At 33.3% G+C, this 20,707-nt stretch overlaps 1 protein-coding gene across 3 annotated transcripts in view; it reads left to right on the top strand.

Annotated features, from left to right (window-relative positions):
- ARAP2 (ArfGAP with RhoGAP domain, ankyrin repeat and PH domain 2) overlaps positions 1-20,707 on the top strand; it is a 213,718-nt gene that overhangs the window by 117,032 nt on the left and 75,979 nt on the right. For all 3 annotated transcript variants that reach the window (XM_031942783.1, XM_031942784.1, XM_031942782.1), the window contains exons 17-20: positions 6,041-6,185; positions 13,761-13,863; positions 14,881-15,079; positions 15,949-16,012. In XM_031942783.1, the coding sequence (XP_031798643.1) occupies positions 6,041-6,185; positions 13,761-13,863; positions 14,881-15,079; positions 15,949-16,012 (511 nt within the window). The remainder of the gene's footprint in view (positions 1-6,040; positions 6,186-13,760; positions 13,864-14,880; positions 15,080-15,948; positions 16,013-20,707) is intronic.

The following is a 20,707-nucleotide window of genomic DNA, read 5'->3' as shown; positions in this document are numbered from 1 at the left end:
AATGAGAGCTATAGCATAGCAACAGCTTCTCTAGCAAAGAGGAAAATCATGGTTTAGTTGAAGAAGCTTCAGATGTATGATATGAAATACCAAGCCTACCCAACAGAATAAAGTTACTTGTGCATGTTTTACTGAGACAAGTTTTTGTTAAGTCAGTATCAAAAATCTGAGCCACTTAAAGTTTAAAACTGTGCTATGATTTTGGGCTAACTTATCACCCTGTATGTTGAGGTTTCTGGAATTTTATCTTTATTTCTCTTCCTGCCAGCTGCATAACTACCTTCAAACCAGATTGTATTATTCTAGTTCTAAAAAGAAAGATGTCTCTTGCCTGAATTTATCCACTAATTTCTCTTTTCCTCTCTTAAGAAAGATGTGTATTTATTTTCCTCTAATTCTTTGCGACTTATCTTCTTTCACTATTTTAGATGTCTTTCTTCCCCTACTGAGAAATATTATTTCAAAGATTGCTGTGACCTAGTAATTATAAAATTTTAGCTTTTTTTTTTTTAAGTCTTTTTTTCCTCTTGACCTCTTTGCATTATTTCCTGTCGGCCACTTTCTATAGCTAAAAACTCTCTGCTTGCCTTCAGACATACTTTATACTCCTTTTTCTCAGTCTGTCTTTCCAACCCCAAGTCACTCCTTTAGTAGCTTCTTCTTGCCTCCTTTGAGAATTCCTTTGCTTGCTTTTTAATGCTTCCCAGGATGATATCAGCTCATTTCCCTTGGATCCTAAATGTCCTTCCACACTGTGGTCCGGCCAAAATACGTCATTTTCTATGTCCTCGTCATGATGTGTGTTTTTGTGCCTCCATTGCCTTTGCTTGGGGATAGCCTGTCTGTTCTTTATTTGTTGAAGTTCTGTCCATCCTGTAATCCCATCTCAAATGACTTCTTTACATTGTAATCATTATCCTCACACTTTTGATAGCACCTGGTTTTATATTTCTCTCATACACTTACTACTTTATGAATAACCATGTGCATACTTTATCCTCCAATGAAAGTGTGAGCTCCACGACTGCTTTATTTAACTTTTATTTCCTTAGCTACTCTATAGAATAGTGCTTTTCTAAGAAAGAAACATTTGCTTAATTTTTGAATTTAATTAGTTTGTAATATCATTTGCTTTTCTAAAAAGTGAATATTTTCCTTTAAAGCCAATGAAGTAAGTTGGCTAATGTGTTTTAAATTGCTTTGATTTGGATAATTTGTTCTTAGAAAGTTAGAACCAGAAGCATCTTTAGGGATCACATGATATAACCCCTTTATTTTACAGATGATAAAACCAATTTTCAGAGAATTCATTCATTGTTATACAGTTAGTGATTGAACTGAATACCCTCCTCCCCTTCATTGTTCCTTTTAACTACTCCAGGCTGTCAAATTGGAACTTTACTTGTATTAATTAAAATAAAAGTCTAATGAGTATACTTGAGATAATAAAACAGAGGGTGGGTATTGTTAAAACCATGAGAACATTTAAAAAAATTTGAACCAAATTCTTTTGCTATAGAAGGAACAGATGATAGAATGAACATTAGTGCCTTTTAGAAAGCTGTATTGCCTCATTTATACCCCTGAAATACATGTGAATATGGCTATAAATTAATGAATTTTGCCAAATTTAAAATCAACAAAACAGAATCCAAATATTTTAACAGTACTTTAAAAGTACTTTCTTCTTGTCCTTTATGTATGTTGACTTCTAACCTTTGCTTTCTTTCAAACCTCCCTTTCTCCTTTCCTTTCTTCTTTTCCCCTTCCCTCCTTCTCTCCTTCTTTCCTTCCTTTCATCCTTCTATACCTTTCCTTACTTCATTTTTTTTTTCCCCAAATGAACTATTTTGGGATAAAATTCTGTGTACTGAATAGGCTGCTAGACTTGGAATCAGGAAATATGGGTTTTGAATTCTGCCTCACACACTAACTGTGTGTCCCAGGAAGACTCGGGAATCTCTAAGTATTAGTTTAATCATATATCATTGTAAAAACATTAGCACCTATTACAGTGTGGGTGTGAAGGTCAGGTGACCTTCAGGTGAGATAATATAAGTAAAAGTCCTTTAGAAGTGGTAAAGCTCCATATAAATGTGTATCCCCACCACAGTAACCACAACCATCCTTATTATTGTCATTGCATTGGACTTACGGCTGACGTGTACCTCCGTAAAATGGCCATTGTCACAGGTGGGTTCAGTGACATTGGACTGTTGTGTGTTAACGGCATTCACCGCGTGGCCGAACAGAAACCCAGATTGTTGGGAGGAGCCCCCTGTGCAATGTGGGGGCTGTTTGTCTTCTCAGCTTGCCTTCTTCTTGATAATGGGGGGTCAGCTGTTTACAAGATTGCTTTCAATGAATCTAATGTATATAAAATAATACCACAGATGCAAAAGATACTTTTAGAAACCTCTAAAGAAAAATAGGTGGGCCAAGAAAGTAGTTAAATCTAAAGAACAGAGTTTTTGGTGCTTTGTTTTTAATATCCTGGTATGGTGGAGATTCTTAGAGGAATTAATCTACCCAAAAGGATGAGACAGAGACAGAGACATAGAGACAGAGGGAGTGAGTGTGGTTTTTTTGTGTTTCTGTGTGTGTGTATTTCTACTTAGTTTTCGAGCACCGTTACCACAAACTTCATTGCCCTTTCCCTTTCCTAAGCCGCCAGTCACTGACTCTCCACGGCTCTGTAGCCCATAACCTCCCAGACTTTTCTGGTCCATGGGGTTTTCTTGCCAAAGACGCTGGAGCGATCCATTTGCCATTTCCTTCCCCAGTGGATCACTTTTTGTCGGAGGCATCTTTCCACATTGGGTTCCCCTGCCCGACATAGTTCTCGCTGCTCACAAGCCCTCCTTCTACCACGAGGCCGTGATTCAGGAAGGGAATGGACTACTCTTTTTTCTTTTAGATTGATATCCTTAGTATTCCATAATTTGCAGAGTAGTTTGTACTTCATTTATTTTATGTTTTGCAGCTTAAACTATATTTGAGCTGATATAGTCATAATAAAAGTTGCTGGCATTTATGTAGACTTTATTATTCAGAGAGGATTTGATATTCACTATTTATTTTGATCCCAATATTTTAGGTTCTTTTTTCTTTCAGTGGTTTTGCAAATGAGGAAGGCAGTGGCTTAGAAGGATTATGATTTAGCATGGTATAAGTAGCTGAACTTGAGTCAGGCACAAAATTTGGTACTGGTTTTTTTTCTGATACACCAGTACTTCTAACATGAATTTATATCTTTATTGGTTTTTGAAAAGGTGTCCATTCTTTAGCATGTATGAAAGATACTAATCTTTTTTTTTTAATGACTGGACACTAAAAAATTAAATCTGAATTTAACTTGCATTTATTATGTATAAATACAGATGGAATTGCGCTCCATATGCACATAATGTCCGAGCCCTTTCAAAAGATCATTGACCTTGTACTAGAAGTCCATGCGGTCAATAACCCTCCAGCCTCATTTGATATATTTCCATTATTTTCAGAGTATTTTACTCTCATTCTGCCAAAAGAGCCTCTTGGAATGAGTTTCTTCAAATCTGTTTTTTGTTAGCAAATAGTTTCCAGGAATTGGTAGTTGTTAAACTTCATTGGGGGTGGGGGGTGGGGAGAGAAGACTTTTAGGTCTTAGAGTTGGGTTCCAGTCAGTTAAATGGTTAAACATTTTCCCCCCCAATCAGGCCTGATTTTTCCTTTTTCTTTTCATTTTGCTGGGGCAATAAGTGACTTGCCCAGGGTCACACACCTAGGGAAGTGTTAAGTGTCTGAGGCCAGATTTGAACTCAGGTCTTCCTGACTTCAGGGCTAGTGTTCTACCCACTGCACCACTTAGCTGGTGACCCCTCCCACCGATCAGATCTTTATATATTTATAAGCTAATGAAGCTTTGACTTGAATTCATTTGAAACATTGCCTTGTACCTGAAATGAGCAGCAGCATTATTAGCATTTGCCCATATCAGTCAATAGATATTATTGTTCACGTGTCAGAAAACTTTGCTCCACTGTAAAAATAGAAGTATAGAGAATGCAGTGATCACTATTTGTGTGCTCCTGGGCACAACACTTAGTTTTTTCATCTGTAAAATAGCTGGAGGAGGGAATGGCCAACCTATCCAGGATCTTCACCCAGAAAACCCCCCAAAATGAATTCAGGAAGAGCTGGACACAGGGGAAAGCGTCTTGACAGCAGCACACGCTCACACCCAAAGCATTTAAACACTAGCTGGTTGGAGAGGGACATCAGCAGGTGGGGGAACATGTTTCAGGTTCCTTGCAGTTAATGGCTATGATTGTTCCACTCGGACATCCAGCTCTCTGCATTTTTTAATTCTAAGCTTAACAAGGGCTTTTGGCAAGGATAGGTTGCAGGACTAAATTTTGTCCAACTCGGGTGTATCTTTTAAAGATTGGTCGACTATAATCCCTTTTTTACAAATGTGTTTTTTGAGATGTTTTGTGGGGTTTTTAGGTCGATATTTATAAAGTTAGGATCTGTGATTTCTACACTTTTTGACACAATCTCCATCCTTTCATTTTCTAAGCCAACGGATATTCCCTATAGCCAAACCCCATAAGCCTGATATTCAAGATATTCCCCATTGGACTCCAAGCAACATCTCCATCTTTCCAGCTTCCTCTCCAAATATTTTCTGTACATAAACTACACTCTCCAAACTAGGACGTTTACTTTTGTTAAACAATCTTGGCTGTTTTCCAGCTCATGCTTTTTCTTCTCTCATCATGGATCTTACCTAGAAATATCTCCCCTTATTTTTTCTTATGTACTACTACCTATTGTTTAAAGGCTTAGTTCTAATACTATCTCTTCCTCCAAGTCTCCCTGGAGCAGTCTCTGAATTCCACATGGGTATTTAGTTATAGGGTGCTAAGACAAAAGGCTTTGAGGATTATTTGATGACAGTTGAAGTGCTATGTGGAAGCTCACGTGGGGTAGGGGAATTGAAAGTAAGCTTCTTGAAGACAGAATTCCTTTTTTTATCTATGTAGTATCTAATTCCTAGCATATAATTAGAATTTAATAAAGTTTTGGTGATTTGTTCATAATAGAAAAATGGATTTCCTCTGTGAATGTAATTTGTTATTTCTTCATATTAAAATATTAATATTAAATATTAAAAATATTATCAATATTAAAACTAGGAGAGCAGAACTGCTGTAGAACTGAACATGCATTCTGTGCATCTTGTGTAGTGTTGGGTACCATGCTTTGCATATAGCTAAATGGATGAATATGTCTTATTTATCTGAATGTATCCATTCCTAAGTCATTTGAAGATGGATCTTAGACATTTTTCTTAACTCACTACAAAGACTGTAACTGGGATTTTTTTCCCCTCCATATTTTTTACTTGTTTAATATATGAATTAGTACAAAAAGTTTGATCTTCACCCTTTAAACAGAACTTGTGAAAACGTGGATTATATTTCTTTGTCCTGTATCACAGTATAGACATTGTGATGTGACCTTACAGTGGAAAATAAATTGAATCTGAGCTTAGTCTCCATTTCTACCACCCATTAGGAAATAGTACCATATTTTTGCTTCCACCTGCTGTGATCTTACTATTTATTTTGCCTTCATCTTCTCAGAATTATGCTGTTTCTCACTATTAAATAAAGTTTTTTTTTTTTCTAAACTTCTTTTAGATAGATGGGGAGAAAGTGTTAGGGAATTTTCTCTCAGATTCTAATACCAATTATTCTAATTCCCTAAGGGGTAATTAATATATTATTAAGAAGAGATTTTTAGAATATTGGATAGAATTTGTTTTTTGTATTTTGAGAGAGAAGTTTTAAATAAGTTACAATGAGATTAATGTTTTACTTCTAGAAAGGTATTAAAAAGTGGTTTTGTCCTTAGGTACAGATTGGATTACTCGGGTCCTTTCCTAATCTGATGGATCTATAGTAGTTAGATCAGAGTTTTAAAGTACAATGTTTTGTTGATTTCCATTATGTTACAGTTCAACTTTTCTCCCTCTCTCTCTTTTAAAACACAGAAACAAATAAAAAATGGTGTGTTTTGGAAGGGGGCTTCTTGAGTTATTATGAAAGTGATAAGGCAACAACTCCCAATGGCACGATTAATATGAATGAAGTCATCTGCCTTGCTATACACAAAGAGGACTTCTATATAAATACCGGGTAGGTTCTGAAATTGGATCCTTCAGAAGTAAACTTATGTATTTATACATTTTTGCAAAGAGTAAATTATGCATTTTTATTGCTGCCCTGTACTCTTCATGGACTTTGGATTCATTCTTCTTTTGGAAAAAGAAAAACAAAAGGTTAAATATGGTCTCCAATAAAAAATATCCATTGTAGAAAGGATATTGTATTTGGATTTGAAATTGAAAAATCTGGGTTCACATTTTTGCTGTTACTCAGTAGCCAACCTGGGGTAAACCATTAACTCTGTTTGTAGCTTTTAGATTACCAATATGTAAAACAAAAGGGCTCAGTCAGATAATGTCCAAGATTCTTCCCAGCTCTATATCTGGGTTTCTCTAATCCAAAGGGAAGTCTTTAGAGTCTGAAAATGAAATGTTTACCAAGCAGTGTTCTGCAAAATGTCTAAATTAATTAGTGTTATCTAAATTATGTCCTTTGATTCCATTTCTTAAAATCAAAATTTTCTAATATTTATCATTTTAATTTAAAAAGTTCCATTTGAGAATTTATATTTTGAGCTATATAGTAGTGATTGTAGCACTTCTGATCCACAAAATAAGAACTGATAAAATTAATTTTTGAGTGTATTTATGGTTGGAATAGTGAAGAATATGCATATGAGAATACAAAAGTGATGAATTCTATATCTGTATTAAATTTAAAGCTATTTATCTAAACATTCTGCTGAGAACTGTGACTGGAGTTTTTAATATACCATATGTCTTCATTTGGCACAAAAATTGCTGAAGTGTTTAATTCTTATGTGTAATAAGGTTCAGTTTTGGAACGCTTTATAATTTAATATCAAAACTTACTTGCAATTTGCAAATTCCTTCAGAAACTCGATTTCCTTACTAAGCAAAGAAATGTGGTAGCCAAAGACAACAGAATTTAATATTGTAAACTTATTTCTAAATTTGTAATGAAAGGAGGGTGGTTAAAGTTTATGAACAGTATTGATGCATAGAATATAGTGTGATGCGTAGAATATAGTATAACACATAGTAACAGCTTACCAAAGTACTTGACATGAAACCCTATTAAGCCAGGTAACCCCCAAAGTATTTGAAGATGAAAGGAATAATAAAAATAGTGGGAAAAGGTCATGGAATAGTCAAAATTTCTATCATAAACTATTTTTCTTATTAATGATAGTTGAATCATAATGTTCCTCATCTGTTGCCCACCATTCTTGGTTGTGCCTTATGAGAAATTGAAATATTAGAGAAGAAAAAGAGGGAAGAAGTAATAGTTACCTGAGTATATACAGAAAAACCTGAAGCAAATATTATATTAGAGGTATTGAAGAATTGATTCCCTGTTATGGAATATTATTGTTCTGTAATAAATGACCAGCGGGATGAATACAGAGAGGCCTGGAGAGACTTACATGAACTGATGCTAAGTGAAATGAGCAGGACCAGGAGATCATTATATACTTCAACAACAATACTATACAATGATCAGTTCTGATGGAAGTGGATTTCTTCAACCATGAGATGATCCAATTGATCAGTAATCAACAGAACCAACTACACCCATTGAAAGAACACTGGAAATGAGTGTGGGCCACAACATAGCATTTGCACTCTTTCTGTTATTGTTTGCTTGCATTTTTGTTTTTTCTTCCCAGGTTCTTTTTACCTTCTTTCTAAATCCGATTGTTCTTGTGCAATAAGAGAACCGTCCAAATACGTACATATATATTGTATTTAACATATACTTTAACATATTTAACATGTATGGAACTACCTGCCATCTAGGGGAGGGGATGGAGAGAAGGAGGGGAAAAGTTGGAACAGAAGTGTTTGCAAGGGTCAATGTTGAAAAATTATGCATGCATATATTTTGTCAGTAAAGAGCTAAAATAATAATAATTAAAAAAAAAAGAATTCCCAAGATATTTGAAAAGGAAGGAGTTGCCAGAAGAATGTAATAGAAAAATTATGAAAAAGGATGGTGCTAACCATCAAAACAAAATATGGTCAAAAGCATGTCATTATCTACTAACCATAGGCTTAATTTTTCATTTTATAAAACTTTTGAAAATGAATAAAATTAATATCAGATATATGTATAGTACTTTAAATTTTGTCAAGCGCTTGATATATATTATTCATTATCCTGTTTTTGCTTCAGAGCAATACTATGAAGTAAGTACTGTAGAAATCCATATGCATCAAGGGAACTTAGAAAAATAGCTTTATTTTTCAAAATATATGCAAAGATAGTTTTCGACACCCCTTGCCCCTGCAAAATATTGTGTTTCAAATTTTTCTCCCTTTTCTTTCCCCTCAGGTAGTAAGTAATGCAATATAGGTTAAACATGTGCAGTTCTTCTAAACTTATTTCCATATTTATTGTGCCGCACAGGAAAAATCAGATCAAAAGGGAAAAAATGAGAAACGGGGAAAAAAAAAAAAAACAAGCAAGCAAACAACAACAACCAAAAAGGTGAAAATACTATGTTGTGATCCACACTCAGTCCCCATAGTCCTCACTGTGGATGTGGATGGCTCACTCCATCACAACAAGTCTGTTGGAATTACATCAAGGAAATTTTTGATAAAAATATGTGAAGAGAAGAGGAAGACTTGTAATTGATTTCCTACAATTGCTTTTTTTACTCATCCAAATCACTGAAATTTTCAGATACTTTATATGAATTATTGTTTGAAGAGTAAAAAAAAATCATTTTACTTTGGAGCAGAATGCAATCTTAAAGACTCCTGGTTTTTGTTTTTGTTCTTAGAAAAACCAGATAACGTGACAGCAGAGTACCAGCCTCACAGAGGTAGAGTCATACACAGCTCTTGAAGAATGTATTATCAGCAATGATTTTATGCAATGATCCTCTGATGATCAATGATAAATGACATAATGAGATTTGTTCATTTCAGAGATGCTTGTCACTATCATGGAAAATGGCAGCCTAACGTCCGAATGAAAGAATTTCCTATATGTGTCTCTCCATAATATCTTATTTGCATATAGCAAGCTGAGTGTATTAAACTCCAGAATATTGTAGGAAAATCTACCCTGAAATTTGTAAGCATTCAAAAGGGTTTGACATAACAGTCCACATTAGAAACACAGTGGGTGAAAAATGCCTATTGTTTAGACCATGATAGAAAGTTTGATGGAAAAAACTATTGAGTGAAACCAGATAGAAAATTAAATAGGTTGAGAATTGAATAAGAGGAGGTTGGATTATATTTGGAAAACTGCATTTCTTCAAATCATCCAAGCCTTAAATTCATTTATTCAGTAAACATTTATTAAATGTCTACTATGAGTTGTAACTCTGTGTTAAATAAGCCTCTCATTGAAGTAAAGACCTATCCTTTAAATATCCAAAGATTTAAGAGATGCTACATCTTTGTGGAGTGCCATGTTTATTTTAGAATCAGAATTATGGGTGGTCCAAAGGGAAATGGAGAAGAGTTGGTAGGAAGAGTTAAGCTGTAGCATATCGCTGCCGATGATTTGTGTTCAAGAAGCAGAATAAAAAAAATCCATGAAAATAAGTGCTTGGAGATAATTAATGGACTGATGATGTTGAGAAGGGAAATGATAGCAGATGGATAGTTCAGGTATTACACTGATACCCTTGGAATTGCCACACTTGCACTAACTTGCTTTAAAAATATCATCACCAACAGATAATAGATTCTTTGTGGAACATTTATAGAGGACAACAGACAAATCATATAGATATATAACAGAAGGAAAAAAAAAAGGTTGGATGAGTGTCTGTCTCTATTTATTGGAGGAAGAATCTGTATTGATGAGATAACAGAAAACTTGAAATATATTAACTTAAGTGGATTTTTGAGTTAGTTTAGACACTGAGATTTATATTCAGGCAGTTTGAGGGTGTCAGTATTTTAATAACTTAGAACATTAAGTGGCAGTTTCTAACATTTTTAGCATTTAATTTAATATTGGTGGGTTTTCTTTTTCTATAAGATAAAAAAGCCTCTTAAACATGTTTAAATCTTCAGATCATTTTAGTAAATTAAAGACTGATAATTGTAAAACAAAATGAGGTAACAATTGCTAAGATTTATATAATTTCTTGAGGATTGTGAAGAGCTTCACATAAATTATCTCAAGAATATGAAAAATATACCATTGATTTCTTAATGCACATTGCATAAAATATTAATTTCTGCTTGGCATTCAGCCTATTTTTCCAGCTTTATCTCTTCTCTCCTTTATGTAGTTTGTATTCTTGCCAAATTGGTCTGCTCTAAAGACTTTGTTCTTATCCTGCCTTTTTTCCCCATATTCACTCATTTTCTCCCCTTCTCACTCATGGATGGATGGTTATCTTGTCACTTTAAACCACTGCCTTTTTTTTTTTCAAGGCCCAACACAGATGTTATAACTTGTATTTATCTTTGTTTCCTAACCAAGAGTAATCCATTTTTCTAATTTCTCATGATTTTATGCTTTAATGTCCCTTTGTCCCTCTCTTCTCAATCCCTATTAACTAAAATCTTTGTGATTATCTAGTCTCTAATCCAGATTTGTTTCCAGTAATCTAGCGAGTGTCCATAAAAGTTACCAACTTTTAATCGAAAAGAAAATATTTCCTTTCGATTCCTCTTTCTTGCAAGTCTTTAATCCTCCTTACCTCCCTCCTCTCTGGACCTTAATTCTGAAAATACATAATTCAGACTCTCTGAAGGACAGCATTTTTATTTTATTATTAAACATAAAATCTTCAATATTGTTTCATTATTTCATTAGATTTATGTAAGATTTATATCAGGTATCACTAGATTTATATCAGTGCTTGGTCTTGTGAAATAAATAGCATTTTAGGTATTTGCCAATGCTTCTATTTAGAACTACTCTGTATTAGAAGCATGTAGTTCTATTTGACATGGAAAAATTTTGAAACTTCATTGTCATTATTTCCATAAATTTATAGTAGCTGCTTTTTCAATTTTTCCTTTAATCTTGTATTCTTCCACTCATGAATTATTGATTATCAACATCAAATGATTTATAGCCTTATCACTCCTACTACTTTAAATGAGCAATTTTATAACTGTATTGCTGTCATTGATTATGGATTGCAACCCAGGAAAGAATACATATCATAATATCATAATTTTTACCAACACTAACTTCAGAGACCCAAATCTGTGTTGGAAGAGATGATGTTTATCATCCAACCTGATCCCTACTGAAACAAGAATGCCTTCTTTAACATCTCTAATAGCTGGCTTTTTAATGATAGAAATCTCCATTTCTTTGGTGGACAGTATTTGATTTGTTAGAAAGCTTTCCTTTCCTTTCTTCAAATCTGATCCTTCCTCTTCTGCTTTCTGAGCCAAATGGACAATTAATCTACTCTTCCAAAGCTATACATGATGATGCATCAAAAACATGAAGACAATAAACATGTTCTTGGAAGTCTTCCGTGGCTCTGAGCTACACATCCCTACTTGCTTCAGCAAATCTTTGGGTCTTATGTTGTAAGGCCCCTTTCTTGCCAGTTTCTGGTCTTCTGGACTCATGGTCAGTGGTCTTAGTTCCTACTAAAACAGAGTCCCAGAACTGAACACAGTCTCTATGTAGGTTGGTGTATTGATACTGCTGATATACTGGAAATCAGAAATATTTGGCAAAATGGAAATAATTTCTAGGTGTCAAAGCAGGAATATGTAGGAGACAAAACTTGGCTCATCTACTTCAACTCTATCTGTAATTCTTAACTGTCTTATTTCTTTGTGTTAATAAGTTCTTGCATAGAATAGAATAGAATAGCCATTGATAAATATTCATTGAATAAGCAACAGGTTCCACTTTGTGACTTCCTCCATTAAGATCCTTGAGGGTATGTATTGTGTTGTTCCCTGCTCTCAGTATCTTTTAGCACTTAGTGCTGTCCTTGACATACAGTGAATGCTTTATCATACAAGTAATTTTGTGTGTTAAATATTGCTTTCAGAGGTAAATTTTAATATTGATTTAACAATTCTGATTAATGCTTATGTAGCAATAATAATTTTTTACAGTAGAAGGCAGAGAATTGCATAATTGTGTATTTCAGGTGTAATTATAATAAATATATTCTCATTATTACATAACTGTTCCCTTATACCTCATGGAGTCATAATTATGCCACATTAGAGTTCATTGAACTTTTTAAAAAACTTGAATAAATGTTATTAGCAGCTGATTTATTTTAATCTTGGTAACATTTTCATTCCAAGTAAATTAGCCATGTATTAATTATGTTTTATCCCATGAAGTTGTAGAGTAGACTAAGGTTGTTTGATAGCAGTGACTTTATTGCTGAATTAATTATAAGAAAATAATTAAAATTATTTAAATAAAATAGAAAAATTACTAAAAAAAGGGTGTAATGTTACAGAAAAAGAGAAGAAAACATATTAGAATTGTTCTTTGGATGGACTGGAAAAATCTCAAAAGATTCTAAGTTTCCTTCTTTCTTCACTTTTAGCTAAACTCTTCATAAAATAGTAATCAGAGGAAATTTGGAACTTGAATTAAAAATTCCCATTTTGTAAGTCATTTGGTAAATGATTTTCTTTGTTGGCAACCTTTTTAGCCGATATTTGTTTGCCACAGTCTGGTGTACAAGTGTAATGGAATTACAGAATTGCAGAGCTGAAATAGACATCAGAACTGTCTAGCAAAAATACTGTCCAAAATCATGAATCTCACTTATAGTGGCTGAAAAAGTGGTCATTCGACCTTCATTTGAATTGATGGAGAAAAAACAGATTTTGTTGAATTGAATGAGGATCTATCAATTTTTTCCATTTTTGAGCAACTTTAATTATTAGAAAATTTATCCTTTTATTGACATAATTCATAGTTCAAATGCTACTTTATACCTAAAACCTTCCCCAGCATTGACCAACAGAGAATTTCTAGTAATAATCATGCCTTGTTCATATTTGATTGTAATTTCTGTTTATCGTATGCATTCATTCTAATTTTTTATACATTTAGCTGCTGAGTCAACAACCATTTATTAAACACTTACTCTGTTCCAGGCACTTTAAATATGAGAATGCAGAGAAAGGCACATAACAGCCCCTGATCCTCAAAAAGCTCTAATAGGAGAGATAATAGGGAAATACCTGGGTATATATCAGATATATTGAGAGTGGATAGAAAATAGAAAGAAGTTATTTTTTTGTCACTTTTTTTGGATCTGTAAGCACCATATGAATGAATATGACCATATGGGTGCTGTATTATTACTATTACTTTTTTTGTTAACAATTTACACTTAACATTATTTGGCAAAAAAAAAAAAAAAATTAGTAATTAGCATTTAATAAACTAAAACACTTTCATCTTTAGATACTTTAATCTTTCTTGTAGTTATCTTTCTTATTGAAAAATGTTTCAACACTATACTAGGTATTATCAAAGCACGTCATCAATTTCCCTAATATATTCTGTAAGGCAGTTGAAAACCTTGAGTTCTGGGGTATTTAGTTTTTTAATATTAAAAATTCACTTGTAAGTTTTCTTTTTTCTTTTTTTCTTTTTTAGACCCATCTTTACCTTTGAAATATACTTGGTCTCAGAGCGTGCTTTTTTCTTTGGTGCTGAAACTGCACAGATTCAAAGAAAATGGACACAGGCAATAGCCAAGGTAACTTTCACTATTTATTCATCTGATCAAGACCTTTAAACTGCAGCCATGGTTATAATAGAGAACTTGGAGACAGATCTAAAAGATAGATTTCTTGGTTATATAAAGATTTTTATTGTAAAGTAATTTCTTATGACTTTTTATGTTTATACTTTATATAATGAATATGGATATACAATATGTATGTAATAATGTTCCCTAAAATATATTATATTAGCTAATAAGGTATTTGAATATAACATTTGAATATTATATATATAATATAAATCAACCTAAATATATTCATATATTTTGCAAACACCATGAAGCATTTCTGATTTTTGCTTGTGATGGAAGAGTTACAATTTGGAAACTTTAACCAACCCAAATTGTAACCTTTGACTTAATAGATATGTTTTAGGGAATATTTTGAGGTACAGGCAGATTAAGTGACTGGCTGGGGAAGTTGAATTCCTCTTCCTGATTTCTTGTCCAGTATATCATTTCCTATGCTGCTCCTCCCTCTTTATTATATTTATATTAGAGAAAATTTTAAATGTGTCATTACTATTATCTTCTTAGTATTCTCAAAGCCAAGATCAATAAAGTTATATTAGATATTTTATTACAAATTGAAGTAATATAGATCCTTTGGAAATGAGTGTTTTTCAGGCTTTGTTATTCTCACACCTATTTTGTTTGTTTGTTCTTTTTTTTTGTTCTTTAAACAAATATTTTCCTCATTATATCCATTAAGTATATATCCATATACTTAAAGGATCCATTTCCTTTAAGTATTTCTTTCTAGATTAATGTAACACACTGTCATTTTAAAGAGCAAAATTTTTATAATCTTAAAATACCCCAGTTTCCTGAATATTAGAAATGTGAAATTTTTTTCAAAGTTTGATTTTTTTTTTTTGCTAAATGTTAAGTGAGTCTTTATAGATTTTTAAAGAATTTTGTCTTTTCCACACTTTTTGAAATATAGTTTTTATTTTCATCAGGGTGATTTTTTCTTTGTTCTTGTTTTCATAGCATTTTGTCCCCTTTGTTGCTGAAAACTTAGCAGAAGCTGAGTATGACTTGATTGGCCAGTTATTCTACAAAGATTGCCATACCCTGGATCAGTGGAAAAAAGGATGGTTTGCTATGGATAAGTCTAGACTACATTTTTGCCTTCAAATGGAAAATGCTGAGGAAGAATTGATGTATTTGAGGAGATTACAGGAGCTAAGTATGTTTTTCCTCATTTTGATTTTCCTTAAGATAGCAGTTTTATTTTATATTTTTCATTTTAAGTCAAAATCTTGAAAAGAGGAATGGAAAAATAGGAATGGGAATATAAATTAATAGAATTTGAGCATATTTGTTTAAGTCTGGTGAATAGATTATTTCTTGAAACATAATAAAAATATTAGTAACTCTCAGTCCATAGCATTTTATAGGTAAAAATCTACTTTCCTTATTTCACCCCATTGAGTCTAGCATTTCAAGTCAGTGGTAGTAGAAATACCCCCATTTAATAGATGAGAAAAGGTTAAGTGAAATTAAATGACAGGGGAATTGACTTGGATTTTGAGCTAATACATTTAAGATTATTTAAACAAATCACTTCATGTATAGATTAAGATACTATACCTTAATGAGATTAAAGTATTTGAGAGAAGGTATCTGATAGTTCTGGTGCTTGAAGATCTGAGTTCAAGTTCAGCTCAGATATTTTATTAGCTTTGTGACCATGGGTAAATCATTGCTTCCTGCCTTAGTTTCCTCAACTTTAAAGTGGAGATAATAGCAGCTACTACTCAAGGTTGTTGTGAGGATCAAATGAGATAATTGTATATAGAGCAAGACATTGTTGTAAACTCCTAACTACTCATCCTGTTGAGTGTAATAGCTTAATCCAGAAATGGCCTTCCTTGGGTAATGCGTTTTTTTTATTCAGACATTTGTGTACAGTTCTGCTGAAAACTGAGATAATGCTGCAAGTGTGCTTCCATGTAATTAAAATCTGGCAATTGCTTTAGATTTTAAAAAAACTATGTTTTTTTTGTTTTTTTTTTTTTCATTTTCTTTTTCTTTTCTGGCTTTGTTTTCTTCCAGCAATCAGCACAGTGGTTCAAAATGGAGAAAAAATAGATGTCTTGCTCTTGGTTGAAAAAGGAAGGTAATGTAATCTTTTGTACCTCAGTTATTCTGCGTGGAAGGGAAAAGTAGAAAATCATTTATTATTTCTACTCTTTTGTTCTTGTTGTTGGAAAGTCTTTCAATTTCCCCTTTCTTACGTTAGTAAGTAGCTCCCTGAATGTAATTTAAAACATGTCCTGATGACTTTGTTCCTTATTTTGACTGATTATGTTTTGCTACAAATATAGGATATTAGAGATATTGGGATAAGTCAATACTTACCTGAAAGCAGATACATAAACTTGTCATTGATACTACTTTAATCTCTTGCTAGTTATCTTTTTATCATCTTTGACTACTTAGGCAATTTCAGCTGCTAATAATTTCCTAATACCAAATAGTATAAAACAACTTTTCCCAAATTTTCAGGTTTTTTTTTTTTTAAATAATATAAAACCATCTTATTTATTCTTGTTACAGTGATTGAATGTTTTTGGAATTTAGTCAGTAAGCATTTGTTTTGGCTGTGGGGAGCATAGCATGATGCAGAGATGGCCCAGAAGTGGCAGGAAAGGTTGGTTCAAGGCAAGAGAAGATCCTTGAGATATTTCAGAGCTACAGTCTAAGTCTGCATTGGGGAGGAATGGGGAGATGAGGAAATATCTGGGAAAGATGCCCTATAATAGTGCTGGAAAGCAATTGCTGAAAATGATTGCTGAAAAGCCAGAGGGAGGAAGGCTGAAGTGGAGGGACTTGCTTGCTGTGCTCAGGACCCCCATACTTAGAATTTTCCCTCATCTCATTCTCTGATCTTCCCTCTCTTCCTTCAAGCCATAGCTAAGACCCTGCCTTGTACAGGAGATTATCTCCCTGTGTCTCCTGGTCTCACACATTTATTTCCATGTTGTTTCCCCTCTTAGACTGAGCCCCTTTTGAGACAGAAATCTTTTCCTTCTTGCATGCCTTTGTTCCAGTCACTTAGCACAATACCTGGCACACAGGAGTTAAGAAATACTTTATTAAAGCACTTACTGGCTGTATTTCCCACCTGATTGCACAAAAAAAAAATATTTCTGAAGTTTTCTAATTTTAATTCTTCAAGATAATATATTATGGAGTGGGGAAAGAAAGGAGCAATCATAAATGATTTTAGAAGATAGTCTGCTATTATACTCCTAGAACATATTTCTTAATTCTCTTTGAATAGTGCTAATAATGTATCTGCCCAGCAAAAAGCAAAGAAAGAAAGAGAAAATTAAGTCATCGTTTATCTTTTGTTTGATTATTCAGGATGTTTCCATATTAGACAAACTATTATAACTCAAGAATAATCAAGGTAATATCATTGATAATACACCTTAATAATTTTAAATGAACATTTATGGTTGTCACATTTTTTATGATGCATATTAGTGTTTTCCCTATTTAATTGTATTAATAAACCCACAAAAATAGATGAGATTCTCCGAACAGCTGTCTATCTACATATTTGGAATATTTTGTAATTATAAAACTTGTATTTAAATGAAGTTGTAATCTCATTACTGTGGCTGTTCTCTCTAGTCATTTGGATTACAGATGCCTATACTGAGCAATTCTTGTCCATGTTACCTGATAAATTTATCACACAGCAATCTAACACAGGGGCTTTCCACGAATCCTTTTGCTATTGTGAGGAGACGAGATTGTCCGTCAGTGGTTATGACCTCCCTGTACTTTACCACAGTGGCCCGGTTTCATTTTTTCACCTGTGCATCATTTCTTTGTAATTTCTTGTATACAAAGAATTACAGCCTGTGCACACCTATTGTCTGCCAGTCCATTTTCGGTCGCATTATTCCAAAGGGTAAAATGTTCCTTGACTCACAGCTACACAACAACAGTGATCAAATATCGGCGTTAACAGAATAGGTCTACCTTTCAAGGAGAAGCTTGTAGTTTCCCAAGTAAGCCAAACTTCTCTCCTGTAATGCAGAAGTGCATTTTTGCAGTTTTTGATCAAAATTTTTGGAGTGGATGACCTTTTTAGGTTTTCTTTCCCTTTGATTCCATTTCGTGAGCCAGTAGGCATTTTACATTCTTACTTTTGGATAGCTAAGCTAGATTCTTTAATATCCTCATGAGCTCAATTGGGAGTTGAATGGATTGATAGATGGATAACTAGCTAGCTAGCAAATAAAATTTAGTGTCAAGTGCCAGGGCTTCATAAACAAGCAAATAAGACAGTTCCTGCTCTCAAGGAGCATCCCGGTGATGGAAGGTATGTGTATATTGGGTGGGGGGCACAGCTTGAAGCAGAGATGGTCAAGAACCAGCAGGAAAGACTGGTTCGGGGTAAGAGAAGATAAAACTCAACTATCTTGAGAGCCTGATATTTCAGAGCTACAATCTGTAGCTGTACTGGGGAGGAATGGGGAGATGAGGAAGGTGTGTGATCTCTGCGAAAGAAGCCCTATAATATTTAATATTAATAATAATATACAATAAAGCGGTAGCAATTGGAACTGCTACAATGAAGAAAACTATCCATAAACCAGCAGCTTTTGAGTAATTTTATCATTTCAAGTAATCCTTCCTTCTTCTCCTGGGACCCTATGCTAGATTTCTCCCCTACTTGGTAAGCATATGATTCCTCATTTCCTGATTTCTTGATATTAGTGATTAAATAGCTATCTATTGAGCAAGGTTTCCTTTTTTGTAATATCTTTCAAAGAATTTTGTGTAAGTATGAAATATGTGTGGGAAGCATTTTGTTGGATGAGGACCTTTAAGAAATTATTTTGGTCTAACAAATCCATTTTTAAAATAATTGACAAATAGTTCACATCATTCATACATCTTATTTTAGCTTCTCTATATATTTTTTCAATTATGTGATGATAAAGATGTAGTCTCTGTCTATTCTCTTCAAATATGTTCATCAAAAGTGCTCTGTGGTGTGTTGAATAATTCCATAAATATATTGTATAGATAAATTAATGAAAAAAGCATGATTCTGTGTCTTACATTGAGGATGTAAATAGATAAATGGAAACTGTATCTCCTTTCAGTGAGCTTACTTTCTCCTGTTAGGGAGTGCTGATATGATTAGATTTATGCTTTAGCACAATCATGTGGGCACCTTGGTAAGGCAGCATCCATCCTAAAACTGGTAGATGAGTAGGAGGGTCTTACAGTAGGTCAGCTAAGATGTTATGTGATTATATGGGAAGAGTTCTATAAATGAATGGTTAGGTAGCTCTATAGAAGTGAAAATGAAAACATATAAAATAATTTGCAGACCTTGGGTCATAAAATTACTAATCTGATTTTCTTTTTAAGGTTTGTTATATAGATTTGTTTAAAAATTATAATTGCCATCCATACTTCTTGATTAGTCATAATCCACATGAAAACCAAGTATGAAAAGGGAAATATTCTTGTAAATTTTTTTTTTGTAAATTTATTCCTTAAGAAAACAATTTCTTAAATATAAAGAAAAATGCGTTAGAATCGGAAGTCTTAGTTAATGAAGCAATCAGTTATTCCTAATAATGGAGGCAGATATATCTGTGTATGAGGGAGGAAGAAAAAGAAGAGGAAGAGGAAGAAAGAAGAGAAATAATATGAACCATTTGAAACTCAGAGATAAACCAGAATTCCCACTTGAACTATTTCTTCCAATTTCCTTCCTTTGCCAGCTCTTATGCCAGAATTGGATACAAGAACAAAATTGAGTCTGAATTTCACCTTTTCTTCCCTGCTTCTGTCTACCCTTTGTTAGAGATGCTAATGAGTAGTAAAGTGGCCAAAAGCTGGCAGCTGTATTGCAAATGATCTAGCTAATTCATAAACTAGAAGTCAGGAGGGACTGGAATAATCAAAGCTTGGATATATTCTCGTTTTTTAGAATTCACATTTCTTCCCCCGATGCATATATGTCAGTTCCTTCAGATAGAATAATATTGCAATAATATTTTTCGCTTATAGAGCACTTTTGCTCCTAAAAGCTCCTAACAGAAGGTATTCCAGATGGTATCTTTTTAATGTGTACTCTTTGTTTTTAAAAGTATTATTTTGGAAAGTAAACCTTTGTTGCTTTCCCTTAAGGGTTTCTGACTACTATTTGAAGCTTTTCTACAAATACTAGGACCTTACTTTTATGTTTTTTCTGTTAACTTTAAGAAGTCTTTTGTAGAAAAAAGATAACCTATGAATTTATTTAAGTGTTCTTGGTCTCTGGGCTCAGTTGTAAAATAAGATGATGGCTGAAGATATCTCTGGTCCCTTCTAGCTCCAAATCTTGTGACCTATTGTAGTTCAGCTAGGAATTTTGGCAGGCATTATTTTAGACCATTAAAGCCAAATGCTGCATATCACTAGAAATCAGAGATGGTTTTCTGCTTTGATTGGCATTTTCAAAATATTACAAAACCCTTTTTTGATCATTTGAAAAAAATTTCCTGAAATGTGTCTCTGGTTATGGAGATCTCCCAGCAGTCCTTCATGTTTAGTAATCATAGGATTTCTAATTTGATAAACAAATCTATTACTGTGCTGCAGCTGAAAGGGCATTATGTTGTAATAAAGAAAGATGAATACCTCAGCATGTGTTCAGAGGAGCACAAAAGATGACTTTTTAAAATCTGTGGTTGACCTGTGATAAAGCCTAATACATTTGATGATTTTGGGGACCAAATGGACTTTAATTTTATTTATAAATTTCATGCATAATAAATGAAATAAACATGAAAAT

This window comes from Sarcophilus harrisii, chromosome 6, assembly GCF_902635505.1.
Source record: "Sarcophilus harrisii chromosome 6, mSarHar1.11, whole genome shotgun sequence".
NCBI classification, from domain to species: Eukaryota; Metazoa; Chordata; class Mammalia; order Dasyuromorphia; family Dasyuridae; genus Sarcophilus; species Sarcophilus harrisii.
Note: the sequence above shows the minus strand (reverse complement) of the source record. Positions and strands in the feature narration are given on the sequence as shown.